This window comes from Geotrypetes seraphini, chromosome 4 (assembly GCF_902459505.1).
Source record: "Geotrypetes seraphini chromosome 4, aGeoSer1.1, whole genome shotgun sequence".
Taxonomy (NCBI): domain Eukaryota; kingdom Metazoa; phylum Chordata; class Amphibia; order Gymnophiona; family Dermophiidae; genus Geotrypetes; species Geotrypetes seraphini.
Window position 1 is genome coordinate 49,750,931 of NC_047087.1, and position 22,971 is coordinate 49,773,901.

Sequence of the window (22,971 nt, forward strand, 5' to 3'; positions counted from 1 at the left end):
TTAAATGTACTAGTCCATTCCTTAGTTATCAACCATTTTGACTATTGCAACTCATTATATAAAGGCATCAGAGTCAGAGGTTGCAAGAGACTACAGATCATAGAGAACATTGCCATAAATCTGATTACTAGACATCTAAATCTGACCATGTGACTTTACTACTCAAATCTGTAGGGAATTATAGACCAGTACGTTTGGCTTCTGTGGTAAGCAAATTAATGGAAACACTTAAAACAGAGAATGGTGAAATTTCTGGAATCCGGTGAACTACAGGACCAAAGGCAACATGGATTCACTAAAGGTAGGTCTTGTCAGACAAATCTGATCAATTTCTTTAATTGAGTGACCACAGAATTGGATATAGGGAGTGCACTAGATGTGCACTAATGTTCTGCCACTCCCCATTTACCGTTCTTTCTTTATTAATTTTACTTCGATGTATTTTAAACAACTTTTCCCTCCCCTACTTTCCTTCTGTTTCATGTACATTAATCTGAATTTGTCTAGGATTTTTAATATCTGATAAAATATTGCTTTTATTTATTAATTTTAATTTTTTGCAATCTTTTTATATTGTACACCGTTTAGACACTTGTTTTGAAAGACGGTATATCAAAAATAAAGAAACTTGGTGTATTTAGATTTTAGCAAAGCCTTTCAAAGTGTTCTCCACACAGATGTCTAAATAAATAAACTGAGGGCCCTTGGGATGGGCCCCAAAGTGACGGGCTGGGTCAGAAACTGGTTGAAAGGAAGACGACTGGTAATGGTCAATGAAGATCACTCTGAGGAAAGAGATATTACCAGTAATGTGCCTAAAGGTTCTGTTCTTGGGCCTGTTCTATTTAACATTTTTATAAATGATATTGCTGAAGGGCTGTCAGGTAAGATTTGCCTCTTTGCAAATGATACCAAAATCTGCAATAGAGTAGACATCCCGGATGGTGTGAACAACATGAAGAAAGATCTAGCGAAGCTTGAAGAATGGTCTGAAATTTGGCAGCTGAAATTTAATGCTAAGAAAAGCAAGATCATGCATTTGGGCTGCAAAAACCTAAGGGAACGGTACAGTATAGGAGATGAAAAACTTAAGTGCATGACAAAAGAGCAGGACTTGGGTTTGATTATATGCGATGATCTCAAGGTGACCAAATAGGTTGAAAAGGTGACGGCGAAAACAAGAAGGATGCTCGAATGCATAGGAAGAGGTATGGCCAGTAGGAAAAAGGAGGTACTGATGCCTTGTATAAGATGTGAGATCTCATTAGAATAAGGTGTACAATTCTAGAAACCACACCTTCAAAAAGATATAAAAAGGATGGAGTCGGTCCAGAGGAAGGCTACTAAAATGGTGCGTAGTCTTTATCATAAGGTATATGGGGACAGACTTAAAGATCTCAATATGTATACTTTGGAAGAAAGGCAGGAAAGGGGAGATATATTTTATTAACATTTGATATCCCGCTTAAGCATATTACAGATCTAAGCGGTTTACAATAAAATAAAATTAGGTACTTAGAACTTCCCTATCTGTCCTGAAGGCTCTCAATCTAGCTAAAGTACCTGAGTAAATAATTATTAAAATAGTAAAGATATAACAAAATTCCAAGAATGGTGAGGGAAAGGTATAATTCAATTAATAAAAAAAAAAAGAAATAAGAATAAAATTAAAGTAAATTAAAAAAACCCTCAGAAAATAGTCCTGAAGAAATAATAGTTTCTGGAGAGGCCTGCCATTAATTCCAGTCAAGACTTCAGCATCAGTCAACCGAATGACGAAGCAGTTGAATTCAGTAAGAATCAAATCAAACAAAGAAAAACAATCCTGTATAGCAGCAAGGAGGACTCTGGAGAGGCCCCATCATCAACCTAGCCCTGGATTTCACTAGGAAAGAAGGAGTCGATGGCTGTGTCCAAAAAGTTTAGCCAGCAACATCATGATCTCCGACTACAGGGGAGCAGCACATCACACCTGACACTGGCAAGAAGGTCTCCGGTCCGAGGTAACTGAAGGCAGCAGATGGTAGGACAGACTCCACCACAAAGTCACCAAGAAGACGACTTCAACCCCAGAGCTAATCCTTGCCCGGCACAAAACATCAACCAGCAGCACCTGATTTCTGCTGACGTGCAGCTCCAGTCCAACCCAGCTCAGGGTCCTCCCTATGATAGAGATGTTTAAAATACCCACATGGCATAAATGCACATGAGTCGAGTCTCTTTCATTTGAAAGGAAGCTCTGGAATGAGAGGGCACAGGATGACGTTAAGAGGCTCAGCAGTAATCTAAGGAAATACATTTTTACAAAGAGTGGTAGATGCGTGGAAGTCTCCCAGAAGAGGAGGTGGAGTCAGAGACTGTGTCTAAATTCAAGAAAGTGTGGGATAGGCACGTGGGATCTCTTAGAGGGAGTGGAAGAAGAGTGAAAGATGCATGGAACAGTCTCCAAGAAGAGGTGGTAGAGTCAGAGACCGTGTCTGAAATCAAGGAAGCGTGGGATAGGCACGAGGAATCTCTTAGAGAGAGTGGAAGAGATAATGGTTATGGTGATTAGATGGGCCATTTGGCCTTTATTTGCCATCATGTTTCTATGTTTCTAAGTCCTACTGCTCGTCTTTAAAATCTGTACTGTTGAAGCGCTGCTCTATCTTTATAGACACTTAACTATCTACTGACCCTCTAGAACCCTCAGATCAAAATAGTCTTATAGTTCCAACTTCTTGGAAAATCATTTCATACATTACCCACAGCTCCATATTTTCAGTTCAAGGCCCTGAACTATGAAACCTGTTTCCTTCTCATCTTAACACTACAAATATCTTTAGATAAATTCAAAAGTGTTCTTAAAACATTCCTTTGCTCTAACACTTATGCCCAACTCCATTTTCTTGCAGTTTTAGAAATGACAGAGAATTTGCAGGTAGACTGGATATAGAGATCTTGTTTTAACCCACCCAACTATTCTTTCAAATATTGTAGTTCCTCCCCTTCCCCTCACAGCATGTCTAGACTCGCAAATCCTCCCCTCTCTAGATTTAGACTGCAAGGGAAGAGGACATTTTCCTTCTGAGAGGAGACGAGTAGAAGATATATCTTTGGGTAAGTATAGATCATTTTGCTCTGAGCTTTGATAGGTTTGGGGAGAAAAGCTCATTTGTAGGTTTCCTTCTATAGACAATTTAGATCTTAAAAGAGCAAATTTTACTTAGCTAGTCTCCATAGAATAATAGCCTTTTATAGTTCTACAGTTTTGTAAGTTTGAACCTTCTGGTAGGTAAGTTTGAACCTTCTGGCTTAGTCTCCATTCCCTTTTGCCCTCCCCTCTCCTGCTCATCCCTAGCTCATTTCTTTACTTATAGTCTTAATTTATTGTCAATTATTCTAATTAGGACAATAGGAGAACTTTTTATATTTCATTACCTGGAAAGAATCAAACACTAAATAAGCAAACAATATAACCCTAAGACTATCTAAGAAAGAAACACTAAATAAAGCATATAATAAAATCCTAAGGCTCTCTACACTAGTCTAATATATTCCTAGTACGTAGAAGAAAGACTGAACAAATTGCAGCTCTATACTCTCGAGGAGCGTAGGGAGAGGGGAGACATGATTGAGACATTTAAGTATATCACGGGACAGGTCAAGGTGGAAGATGATATCTTTCTTCTCAAAGGACCCTCGAACACAAGAGGACATCCGCTCAAACTCAGGGGAGGGAAGTTTCGTGGAGACGTCAGGAAGTACTTCTTCATGGAACGAGTGATAGAGCATTGGAACAAGCTTCCAGTACAGGTGATCGAGGCCCGCAGTATCCCAGACTTCAAGAATAAATGGGATACCTATGTGGGATCACTGCGAGGGTCATACCAATGAATAGGGTCGCTAGGATATTGACTTAATAGAGCAGGTCAGTAGAGTTAAGGGGGCCAGTAGACTTATAAGGGTGGGTCAATGGTGTGGGCAGACTTGATGGGCTGTAGCCCTTATCTACCGTCATCTTTCTATGTTTCTAGTAGCTTAATAAGATTAATTAATTAATCAGCTCAATAACAATCCAGTAGTCCAGCAGCAAGAAGGTTGCTATCTAGTCTTTTGCATCGAGTGCCACATGTATGATTTTCTCCCAGTTAGCGAGAAGTTATATGTGTGCTCGCTACAAAGAGATTCTAGCTCTCAGAGAATGAGTATGTTCCCTTGAGGCTAGAATATCAGACTTGGAGGAGCTGAGGGAGACAGAGAAATACATAGAGGAGACCTAAAGGGGTGTTGTAGAGAAGTCCCATCTCCAGTCTGTCTTGGAGGACAGAGGTCTCTTAGAATGAGAGTATCACCCTGGTGAAGAATATCGAGGGAGTACTGTATTGTAAATAGAGTAGGTCTTCAAATGAAAAGGAAACATGTCAATAATATTGTCTATTTAGTACAAATGGTAATATGCTAAACCCATAAACTGCTTATTAATTCAAAAACAGCAATATGCTAAACCTATGCAATGCTTACTAAATCCAAAACAGCAATATGCTAAATCTATGTGCTACTTGCTAATATATAGAATGTCAGCTGTTGTGTCAAACATACATAGCAAATGTACCCCCCCTTTTACAAAACTGCATACAAGGTTTTTAGCACCAGCCGGTGAGCTGAATGCTCTGCACTGCTCCAACACTCATAGAGCTTCTATGAGCGTCGGAGCAGCGCAGAGCATTCAGTGTGCCGGCTGGCACTAAAAACCTCTTATGCAGTTTTGTAAAAAGGGGGAGATATATAGCATTATACATTTATATAAGCATCATAAAATGTTGAAAGACACAATATGGGATCCTTTTACTAAATGGTGCTAGAGGTTTTTAGTGCAGGCCAGTAATGTTTCTAAATGACTCTTTTTTGTAAAAGCTGGTTAAAAATACCTGATTTTTAATGTTTTTTGAAAATTACAAAATTTAAAGTGAAATTGTAAAGTAACGAGATTAGTTTATAAGCTGAAATTGCAAATTTAAGAACAAAGTCATGTTACAAAATAATGGACAAAATTTTTATGTGGATAGCTTCATTATTACAGGAGCAAAAGAAGGTTAAACTTTGAAATTTTTAGTGCATCCATTTTTTGGGACCACTTTGAAGCTTTTTACGTATGTCAGTCAGTTTCAAAAAATGATAATCTACATTAGTTCCATTGAATAGATCATAAAAAATTGTCTAAGATCGCCATGTTTCATTTCTTTTCCTTATATAACTAATGAAACATTTTGACTCAAAGTTGCCAAAATTGTGCAGAGATACTATACGTGGTTGTGGTATGGTATCAAACAAAAAGCTATATCTCCACAAGTATTCCACTGGCGGATATTAAAATTTACCAGAGTTCAGTTGGGTCATAAGATTCAGTACATAAAGTTTCATCAAAATCTGTGATGGTGAGGTGGGCAGCCCTAGACCAATTAACATGAAATGACAATATCAACGTCCTAGTCACAAAAGCAAAGTCTGAGGGGAACAATAGCCATTTACTATATTTTTGTGGCATGGGCAATTAAGAAAGAACACTTATTACCCACAAACAACAACAAAATAAATTGTTACATAGTGTAATTGAAAGCATCATTAAAACCAATTAAATTTTTTTTTTTCCTGCAAATGCTTAACTCTATAGGCACAATGTAGGCATTATTCAACCAAAAAACTAAGGCGTATAACTTATAAGTTACCTGCATGAGTTAATATTGCCAAACATACAGGATCTGAATATACATATGGTGAGGAATTTTATATCAATTATTTTTTTTGAAAAATAAAAACAAAATTAACCCTCCCCTTTTACAAAACTGAAGCGTGGTTTTTAGCACCAGTCTTGGCGGTAACAACTTCAATGCATCGGAGCTGTTTCCACTAGGGTCAGTGCTAAAAACCGCGCAGCTGTTTTGTAAAGGGGCATCACTAAGTGTCACTAGGCATCATTGAGATATACACCAGTAAGTCAGACCAGGTAAAACCTGGCCTAATATAATGATGCCTAGCTCGCACATCTAGCAATACCTAAGTTAGCCATGCCTTTTCTCTGCCCCTAACCATGCCTACTTTTCAGGTAGGTGTCATTAGGCATCAGAAGGCACCTGGATGTAGGTGTTGCTAGGCGCCATGTGGATATCAACATGCAACCCTAATTAGCTAAATAAATTGGGGGTTTTATTGGCTTTTAATGGCATGGTCAACTGCCATGCCATTTAACCAATTAATAAACAATTTAGTTACATCCAGATTTTAGTTAGGCCTCTAAATCGGCTGGCACTTAGAATGCCAGCCGCATGTTAATCACGTTTAAATGCTGTTTACAGAATCATATTTAGCGGCGTCTATGTAGAAAACATAGGTGCCAGAAATGTAGGCCAGGGTTTTAAAGGCCTATATTTCAGGCACTTAAGTTTTTGGAGAGTTGCACTTAGTGGTGCTTAAGTCACGCTTCATCCATAAAACATCCACTTAGGTGATAGGCGCTTACCTTTTACAGAATCGGGTAGGCGTTTATCGTCCAATTAATTTTTTTTTACAATTACTGAAGTTATTAAGGGAATTTTGCAAATTAAGTTAGGCGTCTAACTTTAGGCGCCCTTTAGAGAATCTGGGCCTTATTGCATACTTTTACTTGCACATAACAAAAACCTAGTCTGCTTCTAAAATGCTGTTTTATATGCAGAAATGTCTTATGAATAAATTTACTCACTTAAAAACACATGCCAAGACTAAATACTCTCACTAAAATGCTAACAACACTGGAAGAATCAAAATGAACACAGCACTTACTTTATTGCTAAATTTACTTTAGGCTTGAAATAAGGTTCCTTTTTATCTGCTAGAAAGATTAGCAATTCATTACCTGAAAAACAAAACAATTATCTTTAGAAAACAAAAAGTAATAGTGTCAATTAAAGAGGTTCATTACTGAAATAAAACAAGAGACAGACCTCAATTCTCTGCTCAAAAATGAAGAGCCACATAAACAAGCCTCTTGAACACATAGGTGCAAGAAAAAGTGAAAATTGAGTGGGTAACCTGTTCCCATCCTATTGTTTCTTTACCCATGCTCTTTATATTTTATTTATAAATTGTATTTAATCCTTTTTTCCCCCCCTTTTTCCCTGTTATGTTTGGTTGGTCAAAAATTGTATTATTTGTCTGGTGCAATTAATGTTTTCATTTACTCTGATTTTATTATTTGTAAATCGAATTGGATTAAGATTTTGCGATTAAATTAAATTTTTAAATAAACTTGAAACTTGAGTAGATGAACTGTATGCTATCAGGTTTATTATAAACACCAAATCATAAAATTTATACAATAATATAAACAAATACATAAAATTATGTCAAATAGTCTCTGGTTAATACTAGTCCATAAGGCAACAATGCCTATATTAGCCAAAATTGGTCTTGGGGTGCAATATAATGGTTTGCACCAGCAGATTATATCAAAAGGTCCCAGATCAGTGCTAATCAGCGAGGCGATAACTCCTGTATTCGTCAAAATGATCCCAAGGTGCAGAAAACCAGATGCTGCAGTGCTATGTAGAAGTGCTGAGGACCTGAGAGATAGGAAGGATCCTATAAGGTCCACGTTTCGGCGTGTGGAAATGCCTTCATCAGGGGTCCTATAAAGGTATATTTACTATGAAAAAGACATGTTGAGAACTGAGAAGAGATGGAAGAACAATGCTTATTCCAAGGGGATAGCTTTGTACCATAGTGATGATAGAAAGTGGTCTAAATGATTATGTGACAGTTAATAGTGATGGTGTGAGACAGTGTGACTGAGGAGGACCATCCATGCATGTGGAAGATGTGTATGGGACATATGGATATGCCATTGCTAAAAAAAAACCCAACAAATAACCATGCAGTGTATTAAAAGAAAAAGATATGAAGAAGTGTATACAAGATTGTGAATGGGAGAACTAAGTGTGTGTATCATTATAAATGAGAGAACTAAAAGCATATGAACATACCATTATTTAAGAAATATGTACCTAAACCATAAGAACCATGTCTTCCCTTCCATTCTCTCTCTCCTTCTCTTCCTATTTCTATAGTCTGACATCTCTCTCCTTCCTTCCTTTCTCTCCCTCCCTCCTTCCTTCTTCTCCCTCCCTCCTTCCTTCTTTCCTTTCTCCTGGCTTGGCATCTGTCTCCGTCCCTCATCCCATGCCCTGGAATTTCTCCCTCCCCCTCCATGGTCTGTATCTCCTTCCATGGACTTGGTATCTCTCGTTCCTCTCTTCTATCTTCCCTTCTCCCTCCTTCCCTCTCTCTCCCCAATTGGATGCAGCAGCATTTCTCTTCCCTCCCCCCTTCTCTGTACAGCAGCAGCAGCAGCATTTCCCTCTCCCCCCCCACTTCCCTATGCAGCAGCAGCATTTTCCTTCCCTTCCACTTCCCTGTGCAGCAGTCAGTCACTCAGCAAGCGGTGAGGGGGAAGGCCAGATGCCGAAGAGATTGCAGCCGCCCTGCACCGCTGGAGATTCGCAGTCTGCTGTCCAGGGGGGGATGATGTAAAGTCTGTACATAGGCCACAGCCTATATATGGGGAAATACAGTAAATGTATTTATGGAAAATAATGGTGAAATTTACCTTGCCATTTCAAGTAAAAGGTTTGTCAAAAGACACCAACACTGAACTGAAAGGGTAAGCAAAATGGCGCGCTCTTAATGGATGACATTTAAAAAGGCAGGCAAGGGTCATGTGAGATCTTGCAGCAACCTTGTGAGCTCCCATGGTATCGCAAGGTTACCGTGAGAACTCACGGTAGCCATTTCAGATAGTGGCTCTGCATAGTGCAGGAAAGTAACATAACATAATAGCAGATTTCTATACAACATAATCATTAGTTCAATGCGGTTAACAAAAGATTATGCTATGGGAAATACAGAGATATTGTGATACACAGAAATTTAGCTAGCCAAAAAATTTGTGAAAAGAAAAGTCTTGAAAAGTTTTCTGTAATATATAGATCTAATCAACAATGGACGGAAATCTTTGTCATAAGCAGCTATTCCGCGCTTTAAAGCCCTTGTGCGGCTTTGTAAAAGGAGCCCTTAGTTGATTATGACATCTTACTTGATTGTCTTGATGACATGGATATTTCGGGTAAGGTCTTACCATGGTTTCAGGACTTTCTTAAGCTTTGTACTTATCTGACCCAGCAGCGGTGATTTTTATGTTCTTATATATATGCTCAAGTATATTTCAATGGTATTCTCTCTGGAATTTGGAGGAACCCATGTAGTGTTCCACAGGGTTCCCCCCCTCTCCCCGGTATTTTTTAACATCTATTTGGCATCACTGGGTGAGAATTTGCATATATGAATGTGAAGATCTTTAGTTATGAAGACGATATAACGATTGTTGTACCTATCTCAATGAATCTCTCTGCATCCTTATACATAATTCAAGAGATTATGTCCATCATGAACAACTGGATGAGATATTATAAACTGAAGTTAAATCCCAGATAAAATTTAAGTACTTCCCCTTCTAAAAAGGTGGTAGATAGATAACATTAAGTGGGATTACTTATCCTATTGAATCTGAAATTAAAATCTTGAGAGTACATTTGGATAGAAATCTATGAAAGTTTCAAGTTTATTTTAATTTACCGACCATTGACATGCACCTGGCCGGTTTACACTTATTTTTGTGAAATTGGAACTGCATTTAAATGCAAAGGAAGCATTATGTGTTGTTAATAAGATTATATTGTGTGTATATATGGAAAAAATAGTGTTACAATTTGTACTATTATGGGGGCAGGGTCTGGCCCACGACTTAGCCCAGTGCTCTTCAACTGCGGTCCATGCCGATGCCGGTCCACAAAATAATTCTTTTATTTCCATCGGTCCATGGGTGTAAAAAGGTTGAAGAACACCGACTTAAATCATTACTTTAAAGTATCAGCCAAAAAGCACCTGCCTTCTTGGTTCGGTTGTGCAGTGCAGGAAAGACTGATATATAACGAGTTTCTAAATGTCAGTTACAGTTTGAACAACCAGATCATTAGCTAAACTAAAGCAAGAAAAGGGGAAGGCAAAAGAAAATAAAACAGTGAAGAACTGACTGGCTCTGATGACGAAGATGTCCGTCTGTTTATCCGCGTTGAAATCCCCAAACGCCGCCACCGTACCAAAGGCCTCCGAGCCGAAAAGTTCCGTAGTGACATTTTGCAGGGCGGCCTGAACACCTGGACAGCAAAGCTCCAAGAACAGCAGCAAGACAAGGTAAAGGAGAACCAGACGGGGGCCGTGCTGTCCGTGGCCCCCTCTCCCCTTCCCTCCCATAACAGAAATCGCACGCAGCGGCACCCCCCGCCCCCCCGACGCTGCCTGAAGACAAACGCAGCTTCCCCGAATGCCGTCACAATTCCACTCGGCACCTGCGTTCACCTCTACAGCCCACAGCGGCAGAAGTCAAGAGGGTAATCGAAACCGGCATCCACCCCCTAGCCCTCGCCACTTCCTGCTCAGCGCCGCTTTACGACAGTGTCGCGCTGCCGTACACGCTCAGTGCTTTTCCTAGGGTCGGTAGAGGGTCAGCGCGCGCTGGTGGCTGTGGGACATGGCTCACCTGGCGGACGTTAGCTGGAAGGTTTTGGAGCTGAGGGCCAGGTCCAAGCGTTCAGGTTTGGCACAGCACACGTTAACTCGCATGGCTGCGACGCTATAACGAAGCAGAAGTCAGCTTGCTAGGGGTTGGGTTATATACGCCTGTTCGGTTAGGCTACCGGGCTCTTCAGGCGTTTGCCTATTTTTGGAACTTTTGGCTCGGGTCCTGTCAATCGCTTAAGAGAGCTTCTGTAGCCCACACCGGTAGCCGAATAAATACTAATCACGCTGAACGTACTGCATTTGTTAAACATTGGCTTAAAGGTTCCGACACCTTTTTTTGCACTAAGAAACACGAAATTACTCTAAATTGCCTTTTCCTTGCATTTTAACCGGCACTATAATTCAATGCATCACACCCACATTTCACATTTCCCAAGATTTTCCTATGTTTGTTTAGAAAAGTTTAACATTATAAATAAAAGTTGTCATGCTGGGTCAGACTAAGGAACCCAGTATCTTATATTTGAGAGCAGAGCTCAAAGACTAGGGATAAGTTTTAGATTTCATCAAGACTACTGTATCTGGCTAATTATTTATGAACTTTCTCTCCAGGAACTTGTTAAAACCCCTTTTAATCCCAGCTATGCTTGCTGCTTTGACCACATTTTCTGACTCTTAATTCCTAGGCACCAATTCTGAAGTTTAATCAAGTCCAAGTTTGTCTGCTACCTGTTAGTTTTATAACATGTTTTCTACTCCTGCATTATATCTAACAGTCCTGTCTTGATGTATTTTGAGACCTTAGAGAATGACACCGGGACAAATTTGTCCTCGTCTCCCAGTCCCGTCCCTGTGAGTTCTGTCCCTGCCACTGCCCCATTCCTGCAAGCTCTGCCTTAACTGTACAAGCCTCAAACACTTATGATTTTAAAGTGTTCAGAACTTGTGCAGATGAGGACAGAGCTTGCAGGGATAGAGAGATCTCATGGGGACGGGGAAAATTTGTTCCCATGTCATTCTCTGTACAGTATTGATTTCAGTGGGTAGAATCAGGATCTGTGTATAAATTTGGTATTGCTCTGAGATTTAAATTGAAAAGCAGAATTGGCCACTGGGTGGTAATTTTGCAGCTTTGCCATTCTGGGTTTCACATGGAGTTTAGCTACATTTTGCTAGACCAGGGGTAGGCGATTCCGATCCTCGAGAGCCACAGGCAGGTCAGGTTTTCAGGATATCCACAGTAAATATGCATGAGATTGATTTACATCTCAAGGAGGCAGTGCATGCAAATACATCTCCTACATATTCATTGTGGATATCCTGAAAACCTGACCTGCCTGTGACTCTCAAGGACTGGAATTGCCTACCCCTGTGCTAAACTGTCTGACATCCCATAACCTTGCAATTGTACACATTCTCTTCAGAAATAAAACATAAATTTCTTCCCTTTTGCTTTTATGAAAATACAGTAGACTCTGTTAACCAGAATTCTCAAGCAACCAGAAAAAAAATCTAAGAAATACTGTAATACTTTAAATAAAAATGAAAATAAAATCAATTTCTGGTGGAAATTTAAGTGTAAACTTGACATGTCACACCTGAATATGCCCATGCTTTGCCTACCACACATCTGGTAGTTTGGAACAGTTTATGGTATGACCAGTGGCATAGTCACCTAGGGCGGTTGCGCTCCCCCCGACCGCCCCCTGTGCCCCCACTCCTGCGCCCCCTCTCCTTCCCGCCTCCACACTTGTGCTCTCCCTCCCCCGTACCTCTTAATCTTCGCCAGCACGAATGGCTTCTACAAGCATGCTACGCGTGCCAGCATTGGATTTCTCTCTGATGTCACTTCCTTGCCCTGTGACTCAGAAGTGATTCAGAGGGGAACCAGGCTGGCGTGAGCAACAGGCAGACGTTGCTTGCGCTAACGAAGATAATATGGAAGTGAGGGAGGGGAGGGATGGTGCGAGGGTGGCATGGTGTGGCGGGGAGGAGAGGTGCTGGTTCCCCCACCGACTTGGCGCCAAGGGCGGCCTGCATCCCCCTTACTATGCCATTGGGTATGACATAGATGGGGTATAGTATTAGGTAGGCCTGTTTCTAATAGTAACTCTCGAGCAACCAGAAACTACATTTATCCAGCATCTGTCAATCCCCATGTGTGCCAGTTAACTGAGAATCTACTGCAGTTCTTTGAAAGCAACTGATTAGATACCGTTAAAAAGAACATCAAGCTTCATTAAAAATGGGTCTATCTCAAGTATGTGGTCGGAAAATGTGAGATTTACATAATGCTTAACTTGTTTTATGCAATAAAATTTTGCTTTGCATATGATACTTTTCATACCAATCCAAAAAGGCCAGAGAGTAGAAATTTCATAGAAGAATGCTTTGTTAATGTTTATTTACTGTTGTCAAAAATTGACAAAATAATGCTTAATAGTAGCCTTGACAGTTAGAGCTCCTTTTACTAAGGTGCGCTAGCATTTTTAGCACACGCAGGCCATTACCGCGCACTACATGGCTAGAACTAACGCCAGCTCAATGCTGGCATTAAGGTCTAGCACGCAGGACTATTCCGCGCGTTAATGCCCTAACGCAGTTTAGTAAAAGGAGCCCTTAGTATACTAATTTGCATAATTAAGTCAATACTGTCTGGCCTATCTGTCAATGTTCATTTTTAAAACTGCTGTAGTCAGTGTACATTTTTAAAATTTTACTTAACACAAAATGGGTTTACATCACACATCAAATTAGAATTAATATTTGTTCAACTGATTACAAAAGTATGTAGGTAGTTTTTGATTTGTCAGTTTTCATCTTTTCTGTGTGGTTAGTAAGAAAGTAATTGTGCTATTATAAATTTTAACAGCGCAGTGCACAAATTGTTGCTAAATTTCAATGTAAAAGTTGTTACAATTAGTAGCACAGGTTTATTTTTATATTCAAATAGAACGTAATATTCATGTTATATTAATTTTTTTGAAATAGACTAAGGGCCTGTTTACAAAGATGCGCTAGCGGTAATGGCCCTGAAGCCTATAGAGATTTAAAGGGCTTTGGGGCTGTTGCCACGTGGCTTTGTAAAAGAGGCCCTAAAAAATATACCATGATTTTAATCTAAATAAGTAGATGAGAATAATTTAAAATAAGCATGTTTTGCAATATTTTAAATTTATTTTAAAATGATAAAATAATTGAAATGTAAATACATTTCCCCCCTCTTTTACAAAGTTCGAAAGCTCGGGCCACTGCAGTAACTACCCCAAGGCTATAGAGTTTTAAAAAGTTTTGGGGCTTTTGCTGCATTGCAGCCGCAAACACTGTTTTGTAAATAAATTTTAAAAAAGGAGGGGGGAGGTATTTCTTCCTGTTTGTTTTGCACTGCATGAAATTTACTGGCTAATATTGCTTTAATTTTGTGGTAATTGCTGCTAACCTCTACTAATCAGTTTTGGGAATTGCTGTGGTTTAGCCTGAGAGGATTGCAATTAGCCACAAGAATCTGAAATGGCCAGCTCAGAGGATGAGTGCATCACATCTCTGCGTATTTTCACAAGGTCTGGTAAGTGTGTGCACCAGAAGGCAATCATCTAATTATGTTTTTGCTTTTTTTTTTTTTTTTAAATGGAATTGCATGCTTTTTTGTTTGGTTTAAAATTGATCATAGAAACCAGGAAGCTAAAACTGAAAAGAAGAATGCAATATATGCTAAAATTCCACATTTGATTTTTTGTTTAATAATTAAACTTTAATTGTAATTCTATGTTTAAAATTTGATTAGTGGTTTGACTTGATAGATTTTTGATAGACATGACATATATTCATTCATTTGAAGCAGTTAGATCTCTCAACATCATTTGTTGTGGTAAAAGCAAACATGAAAAGGGTAGCTAGTGTTATGTTTTTTAGGGAAATGAAGTTGCCAGAATTTATAGGAATCATTTTATTGCTGAAATTTGTTTTTGGGTTTGTTTGTTGGTTTTTTTTTTTTTTACAATAAACGTATTAGGAGTTTGCATATAATGGTGCATATTACTGCTGCAAACATTCTTCATTGATATTGGTGGTTTACTTTTTCTGACTAAGAACAACGAAATAATAAAAGGAAAAATCCTCATTAAATCTTACCCAGTAAAAATGGAATGAAAAATAGAACTACTTGGAGTAATCAGACAAAGATTTAACCTTTCATGATCAGATTAGTTCCGTGGTAAAAATTTGTTTCTATAAACTCTGGCTTATTCGCTCTAACTTCTATCCTCGAAACCAAAGCTATCACAACCCTTGTTCATTCATTAGTTATTTCTCATCTTGATTACTGTAATTCTCTTTATAATGGAATTCCCCAAAAAGAATTACAGCGTCTACAGCTTATCCAAAATACAGCAATAAAACTAATACATAAGATAGGGAAATATGATCATGTTACTCCCCCTTCTGAAAGAAGCCCACTGGCTACCTATCACACACCGCATTACCTATAAAACACTTATGTAAGTCTTCAAAATCAAACTCTCGCGTCTTCCACCCTTTCTGGATAAACTCATCATCCCTCTCTGTCCCTCTCAGATCAGCAGATCAGAACCTACTATCTGTCCCCTCTATCAAAGAATACTATTACACCAAGAAAACCAACTTCTCCGTTGTCCCCCCAACTTTATGGAATGCCTTGCCATCCCAACTCTGCCACAAAAATCTTCTTGATAAATTCAAGACTAAACTAAAAACGTTTTTATTTCAAGATGCATTCCACAGTTTCTAAATTTCTTATTCCCAAAGTCTGCCAACCGCTTTTAAGAAGCGACCCAATTTCTAATGTTACATCCCTTCTCCCTTCCCCTTCTTAACTTATATATATAAATTTTTTTAACAATGTAAATATTTACCCCCCTTTTTTCTTCTACCCCCACTTTCATGTTTGTCTTTGTAAAACATCTTCAATGTTCACTCCTTCCCCTTCTATAAGTATTATTTTAATTCTTTATTTTATCTTAGCACTGTAAACTGGCTAGGTACTTGTCAATGGTCGGTATATTAAAAACAATAAAACTTGAAACTTGCAGATAGAATGTGATAAAAGAATAGATAAAAATTTGACTTATTGTAAGCTTATGTTTCCAAATATGTAAGAAGGAAAATGAGTTCTGAGCATTTGAATGTAATCAGATTGAATAGGATAGTTTGCATAAACTTTCATAAAATTAAGCCATGTTTCTTAATATTTTGTCAGTATTATCTTATTATTTTTTCTACCTCAAAGCATTCAGTAAAAATTCAATTTCATAGTCGTTTTTTCTTTTGATGCCAGTTAAGTCTTGCAGGAATGAGTTCATATGAAGCTGATTTGTATACCATTTGTGGTTATACATTCAAAGTGGTTTACCTATACAGTATATAGGAAAAGGAGATAAACATATATACAGTATTTGCTCAAAATTCACGGGGGTTCCGCTCCAGGAGCACCCGTGAATTTTGAAAAACTGAATATTGGATGTGGTCCTAAAATAACTAAATATACCCTCCAAAACAAATTTAAATAGAGTAAATGTGTGTACTCACCAATAATTATGAAGGTATGCACAGGGAAGAAGCAAAGCAGAGGATTTATAGCTCCATGATCTCACATCACTCACTCTGCCCCGATTCTGCATAGTTCAGTGTCCTCTCCTGCCCTCCTCTCCCTCCAAGTGGGTCTGGCTTTCTCTTTGCTGGCTAGCCACCTGGCCTCCCTCCCATTCCCTGATGGTCTCACATCCCTGATGGTCTCACAAAGCTGGGTTTTCCTGGCTGCAAGTCAGCCAGACTTCTTCTGGACATCCTGGAGGCCTTTCCTCTGTGTCCCTCCCTCGTGGCAACAGGAAGTTGCTGCAGAGGGAAAGCCCCTGGGGTGGCTGGTAAAAGTCTGACTAAATTGCATATGGGAAAACCCAGCATTGTGAGACCATTGGATGCGTGAATGGGAGGGAGGCAAGTAAGCAGGCCGGCTGGCTGGTACAGAGCTAGACTTAGACCTGTTGAAGGGTAGAGGGAGAAGAAGGCATGGACAGTGCTATCAGATACCTATACCCACTGTATCATTTCCTCTACCATAATCTCCCCACCCCGAGATGTCCTGTCTGTCTAAATTAGATTGCAAGCTCTTCTGTGCAAGGACTGTGTATTCTATGTTAAGTTGTACAGCGCTGCGTATGCCTTTCAGCATTATAGAAATAATAAATAGTAGTAGTAGAGAGGAAAGGAGGACCGAAGCAAACCTGACCTGACAGAAGAGAGGGTCGCTGGATGGGGAGTATGGAGAAAAAGCCCCAGCAACTGTACGGGCTATCCCAAAAGTATCCGCAGGCCACCATTGTCCTGTAAGCCTTGCAATGAAGAACACTGTTATAGGAGATTGTAAGCATCCTTCTGTCATTCCTCTGACCTTTCCATCCCAGTCCTCACTGTAGTGCAGTGTGTTTAATGTAATCTCTGTAAAAGAGTGGATCCACAATTGTGGAGCCTTCATTTTGATGTGTTGACTGTTCAAGGCTCAATGATAGTACTCATATATTACCCAAGTAACAAGGTCATATCTAAATATATTCCTTTGCATTTGACGCTAAAGATAGAATGCAGCATTTCCAGTGTAATCAGATTTTCCTTGTAACTTGTCTTCCTAAACCAAATCTTGCTCATTTGCTGCTGATTAATGAAAGTAATGCCTTAAATTAGACCCACCTGGTTTTTATTTCTAAATGTAAAAAAATACTGGTTCTTGGTTTTTTAATAACAGATACTCATAGTCCACAGAGTAGTTCTCATTTTATTAAAAGATGTTTTATAGTCTTGCTGTTAGAGACATTGATATATTTTGTTTGTGTTGGATATTTGGTAATAGCTAGTGTACATCACTTAGAGCATGTTTTGTCATTCATCATTTTCAGTTGTTTCCCTGGTCATAGCCCATTAAACTGGTTAAGTATGTTCCTCTGTGAAGAATAGGCCTAGCATGAAGCAAGTTTTAATGGCATGGTGGGTGTATAGTATTTTCTCTTTGGTGAATTCTGTACTTGAGGATAGTTGTATTCCATTAAAGGGTAATACATTCTGTTTAGTGCTGTGCATGTTGATTTGGAAAGAAATTTAACATACAGCCTTAAGAAATACTAATAATGTTGGGAAACTCATATTCATGTAAATTTTCTTTCTTCGCTACAGATAATTGCTCATAGAGTTCATGTCCTCTGCTTTTCTTATAAGCATAAATATACCGGTTTCACAAACCCTTGCATGCTTGTATATTTTACTAAAGCCTAGGCTTTGGCACGCCCCCAACACTCGCTTTTCACATTTGGATGCACTTCAGACACTCACTATGGAAATCTATCTACAAAATATGTTTTGAAAGTAGTGAATTGGAATGTTTGTTGAAATAAACATCTATCTGCCCCTTTATGCCACTTTTTGAACGTTTTTCTTTTTTCAAAATGAGCCCCATAGCGGAATTAGAAAAGATTCAAAGAAGAGTGACCAAAATGATAAAGGGGATGAAACTCCTCTTATATCAGATCCTTAGTTGCAATAGTCACTGAGCTAGACCCCCTTGTTTTATTGGGTGATGGTAGCATCGTGCACAGTAGTGAATAAAATGTCATTTTTAGCTGCTCATAAAGCTGACAATTGATGAAAAATACTAATTTTTGGCAGTGCAGCACAACTTTTTATGCTAGTTTCAGCCAGGGCTGTGGAATCGGAGACAATTTCGGGTACCTGGAGTCGTGGGTACCAGAAACTGAGGAGTCGGAGTTGAAGGATTTATTTACCAACTCCACAGCCCTGGTTTCAGCGATGCTACTATGAGCATCTTCAATACAAAAGCCTGCTTAAAAACTTTGCTGAAAGTGTATCTTAAAACTTATCGCAGTTTGTTGTGACAGATTTTGACCAGTTTATCAGCAGCTATAGCTCCAAAGCAAAAGTAGATACAGACCAGATAGATTATCCTTATACAGGACACTTGTAAAATTTGCAGTAATTCAGTATGAGTAGCTGCATCAGAACATTCCTCAAATTTTGCACCTTTGACACAAGAGCTAAAATTTGTCAGTTTTCAAGGTCAAGTATATAAAAAAAGAGTCTGCCTGAATCTTTTTCTAACTGGTACTATCTGAAAGAGAAACTATTAGTCTACAAGATTTAAATTTATTTGTTTTGCAATGCAATGGGATATTTTGTGTGCAAGGCCCATAATAAACTCATATCACAAGGCTGGAAAATATGTATGAAATTGGTGTTGCATTGGCCCATGATGGCTTTGCCGCTACTGGTTTCCAAATGAGCAAACCAGTATCCCCATTGCAATAGGGGCCACGCCCAAGAGCCATGCAACAACAGCCACGGGTGGGTTTCTTTTCCGCAGGTTTCGAAGCCTGATCTTGGGTCTCTTTTAGTATGCCAAGCCTGAATTATCTGGACTACTGTACTTGAACTTTTGTGATGCTTCATTAATTTGCAGCTGATTAATTTCAAGAAAACTATATTGTCAACCAGATGATGTCATTGATGGAGCTGGAGTAACTGCAACGATATGCTGCTCTAGAACTCAAAAGTATCACTTCTTGAAGGCTAGTAAAAGGAACTTACTGGGCCATGCGGATGCATAAAGATAAGGCATCTCTCTATTCAATGGAGGTTTCACACATTTCTAATCCACCAATCTTTGTCATGAATGCAAGGAATATATTGCTCTGGCTGAAGGTCTCCTACTAGAATTCATTTTTCATCATTGTCACTAATCCTGGCTAACAATGATGTTGTATCATTTGAATCCCTGCTGACCTGAACTGTCATTTCATTGTTTGGCAAAAAAATTATGATGTTCTCTTGTTCCTGCTAATGTGTTGCTGTGCTGGAATCTTTCTTCTTGCAATGTTCTTTCTTGTTCAATTTGCTTTTTGCTGATGAAAGCAGATTTAACTCCTTGAATACTTTCATTGCAAAAGTCAAAAAGATTTTTAGGCGTGAGAATCTGGCATTCAAGTGGATGCTGCAAGCTTACTCTAGCTACTAAACACTTTGTTGTACCTCCAGTGCCATCGCACGGTGACTTACTTTGACTTGTAGCAAAAAAAAATTCCTTTTAGCATTCATTCCAAAATCTTTTTATGATGGCACAAATTAAGAAATTCTTGAAATTTTTCTATTGAGCACTAGAACAATCACTAAAGTAGTGGATGTGGCATTCCTAGTTTTGAGGTGAATTTGTACATTTATGACAGTGGCATTGCAAAACCAAAAGGCATGTATATTATAAAATAAAATCTTTTCTTTCAAACAGTGTTGCTTTGAGGAAGGTATAAGCAGACTCTTTTTTTATAATTGACCCTAAAAATTGACAAATTTTAGCCCCTGTGTCGGATGCCATATTTGAAGGAATGTTATGATGCAGTTATTTGTGTAGAATTGTTGCAAAGTGTAGTGTCCAAAGCAAGGATAATCTTTGATAAAAATCTGAAGTCTGTATTTATTCTTGCTCTGGAGCTATAGCAGCTGATAAACTGGTCAAAATCCGTTGCAACAAACTACGACAAATTTTTGGGCACATTTTGAGCAAAATTTTTAAGTGGGCTTTTGTATCCATGATGCTCATACTAGCATTGTTGCAACTAGTACAAAAAGTTACGCTGGACTACCAAAAATTAGCACTTGACCAATTATTCTCAACTTTACAAACGGCTGAAAATGACACTTTATTCATCACTGTGCACAATGCTGCCAAGATCCTGCCAGACAAGTGGGTCCAGCTCAGTGACTATTGTAGTTAGGATTCTAAAATCTTGGGAAAATTCTCATGGCACCCTGACTATTCTATGTGCAAATTTTGAACAAAATCTGAAACATAATTGTGGGAACCATTAGACTACTTGGCACTGTTTTGCAGTTGCTGTCTTCCTAGAGTTGTCCTTTTCCCATCCAGTGGCAGAGGCACCCTGGCCTATCAATGACCCTGGCAACCAGTGGCAGAGGCAGCACCTGTGGGCACTTTGGGAAGACAGCAAGTTCTAACCAGTGTGGTTGGTGTATTTTCCCATCCAAAATTAAACAGTGTATCTCAAAAATGGATTTCCTATCCTATTAACCCTTTCTTCCTCCCCTCTTAAAGTCAATCAATTTGTACCTTTGCTTAATCTTTGTAAACCGCATAGAACTTCACGGTATTGCGGTATATAAGCTGTTATTATTATTATTATTATTATTTAGAGTATAGAGGAGGCTGACAAACTTCAACCTTTTTTTCATGCTGTATGGGCCATTTCATGTCTTCCAATCTTTCATTCAAAAACTGAGATTCTGATCATAGAGCATGGAATGACAAGCAGAAGAAGGGATTTGTTACTGTGATGAATGTGCATCTATTTGAAATACAGCTGCACTGATGATAAAAATGAAGTCATTACTCTTGAGCTTCTGCTAACTAGAGTATTAGGCCCCTTGTTTATGAACTTTAAATAGAGTAACAAGGATATCTCAAAAGGAGCACCAGAGGCAGAAATCCAAATCAAAAAGTCTTTAATAAAATTGTTTTTATGTCATTGTTTTTATTTACATAATGTCCACCACAGGATAGAAATTGCAGCACACGAGTACAAATAGACCTAATGTCCAGCCCTACTTTTTTGTTGACTCATTTTGTACCTCTGTAGGGGATTTGTTGCCTTCCTTTTTTTGTTGTTTTGTTCTTTAAATAGAGTAAGGCATATACCCAAAGTTTCTATATGGCCGAGGATATGGTAGTTGGTTTGATTTAGACTAGACTAGTGACAGCTAAGGCATCTGGGTGAGAGATTTTCAGTTAATTTCATTGGGACAATTTTTATGCAGTGCATTAATTCTGAATTATTGTCTGTTAATACAATAATTATCTGAGGGAAAAGAAGTGTCTATATGGTGTGTGTATGTAGGAAAGGAAACAATAAATGTGAAGAAAGGTTTCTTTCTTGAGAAATTTGGTCTCTGAAGTTGGTTTCCTCCTTTATAGATTGACCTTTATGTGGCTGATTTAAGGTATATCCCCTGTTCCTTTTGACTCCTTAATTATTCATTCTTCTAGTTTTTATACTCTGCCTGTTAACTTTGTGATGTGATTCAGAATTTTAATCATAATTGCTCATTGATAAGTTATTGCAGCCACATTTTATTAACATAAGTTACTTTGGCACTATCTGACATGGTGCAGGGCGGAAGCACAAAGTACAGTTTTCTGTAATATGTATGGATTTTACAGTTTCCTGTATTATATATGGATTTTATGAGTAAGTAATATTTCTTTTCATTTCCTTTTGCTCTCAGAAGGAAAGTTATCTGGTGAGTATTACTAAAATATGATTTTGCCTTGTCTACAAAAGAAAACAAATAGTTTTGGGGCAGTGGCGTACCTAGCATATGTGGCACTCGGGGCCCATTGTTTTTTGACCCCCCCCATCTGTATGAAAAACATGATTTTTAGTAACAATCCAAACGTCACACAAGAGTATACCTAGAAAAGGCAGCATCTTACATAGTGCAGTGAGCAGTACATCAATACATCCATTGTAAAACTAAACAAGCCAAACTAGTACAGATCAATCCTGCAGTCAATCCTAACAGAAAACCATGTCTTTTGAACACAGAAAACACCTTTGCCTAGTATGGAATATGTAATCGCAAACTAACCCCTCCCTCTTTTATAAAACTGTAGTGTAGTTTTTAGCCATTGTGGTAGAATTCTGAGCATCAGAGCTGCTACCATCACGGCTGGCGCTAAAAACACTCCAGTTTTGTAAAAGGGGGGATAAAATAGAAATACATAGACAAAGGTTAAATTGAACCAGTAAGAAGCTGGACTCTGCATACAATGCAACACCACAGAAACAGTGACACATGTCTCCTAAAGCAATAAATAAATAGAAAATTTTTGTTCTACCTTTGTCTTTGCTGGTTTCTGCTTTCCTCATCTTCTTGTTGCTCTCTTCCTTCCATCCACTGTCTGCTGTCTCTCTCCCCCTATATGGCATCTTCTCTCCTTCTATGCCCCTTCCATAAACTGCATGCCTCCCCTTTCCATCTCTCCTTTCATCCCCATTGGTCTGGCAACTCTCTCCTCACCTTACCTCTCCCACACCTCTCCTCTGCAATCCCTATTTTCCCTCATTTTCCTTTTCAATCTATTTTCTGCATCTGTCTAGATTACATTCTTACTACCCTCTCATCAATTTCCTTTTTTACTGTCTACCTACAGCTCGCCACCTCTTTCCCTCACCCCTCCAGTATTTCACTAATTCAAACTTTCCCCCCATCATGTGCCCTCCTTTTATTCATCCCCTCCTTCCATCATGTGCCCTCTTTCTCTACCCCTTC

The 22,971-nt window shown here is 38.8% G+C and overlaps 2 protein-coding genes across 7 annotated transcripts in view; one reads left to right on the forward strand and one right to left on the reverse strand.

Moving 5' to 3' along the window:
- ITFG1 (integrin alpha FG-GAP repeat containing 1) overlaps window positions 1-10,856 on the reverse strand; it is a 304,607-nt gene extending 293,751 nt beyond the window's left edge. Inside the window, exons 1-2 of one of the 2 annotated variants that reach the window (XM_033940818.1) lie at window positions 10,613-10,856; window positions 6,802-6,874 (exon numbers count right to left, since the gene is read on the reverse strand). Coding sequence is in view for 1 of the 2 variants with exons in the window: in XM_033940817.1 (XP_033796708.1) it covers window positions 6,802-6,874; window positions 10,107-10,326 (293 nt within the window). In the remaining variant the exon portion in view is untranslated. Of the gene's footprint in view, window positions 1-6,801; window positions 6,875-10,106; window positions 10,534-10,612 lie in introns of those variants that run through there. The other variant, XM_033940817.1, reaches the window with a different exon arrangement.
- Window positions 10,536-22,971, forward strand: part of PHKB (phosphorylase kinase regulatory subunit beta) — a 379,505-nt gene continuing 367,069 nt past the window's right edge. For 2 of the 5 annotated variants that reach the window (XM_033940814.1, XM_033940811.1), the window contains exons 1-3: window positions 10,536-10,667; window positions 14,046-14,158; window positions 21,925-21,939. In XM_033940814.1, coding sequence (XP_033796705.1) covers window positions 14,104-14,158; window positions 21,925-21,939 — 70 coding nt within the window. In that variant the 5' untranslated portion in view covers window positions 10,536-10,667; window positions 14,046-14,103. The remainder of the gene's footprint in view (window positions 10,668-14,045; window positions 14,159-21,924; window positions 21,940-22,971) is intronic. The other 3 variants (XM_033940812.1, XM_033940816.1, XM_033940815.1) reach the window with 3 other exon arrangements.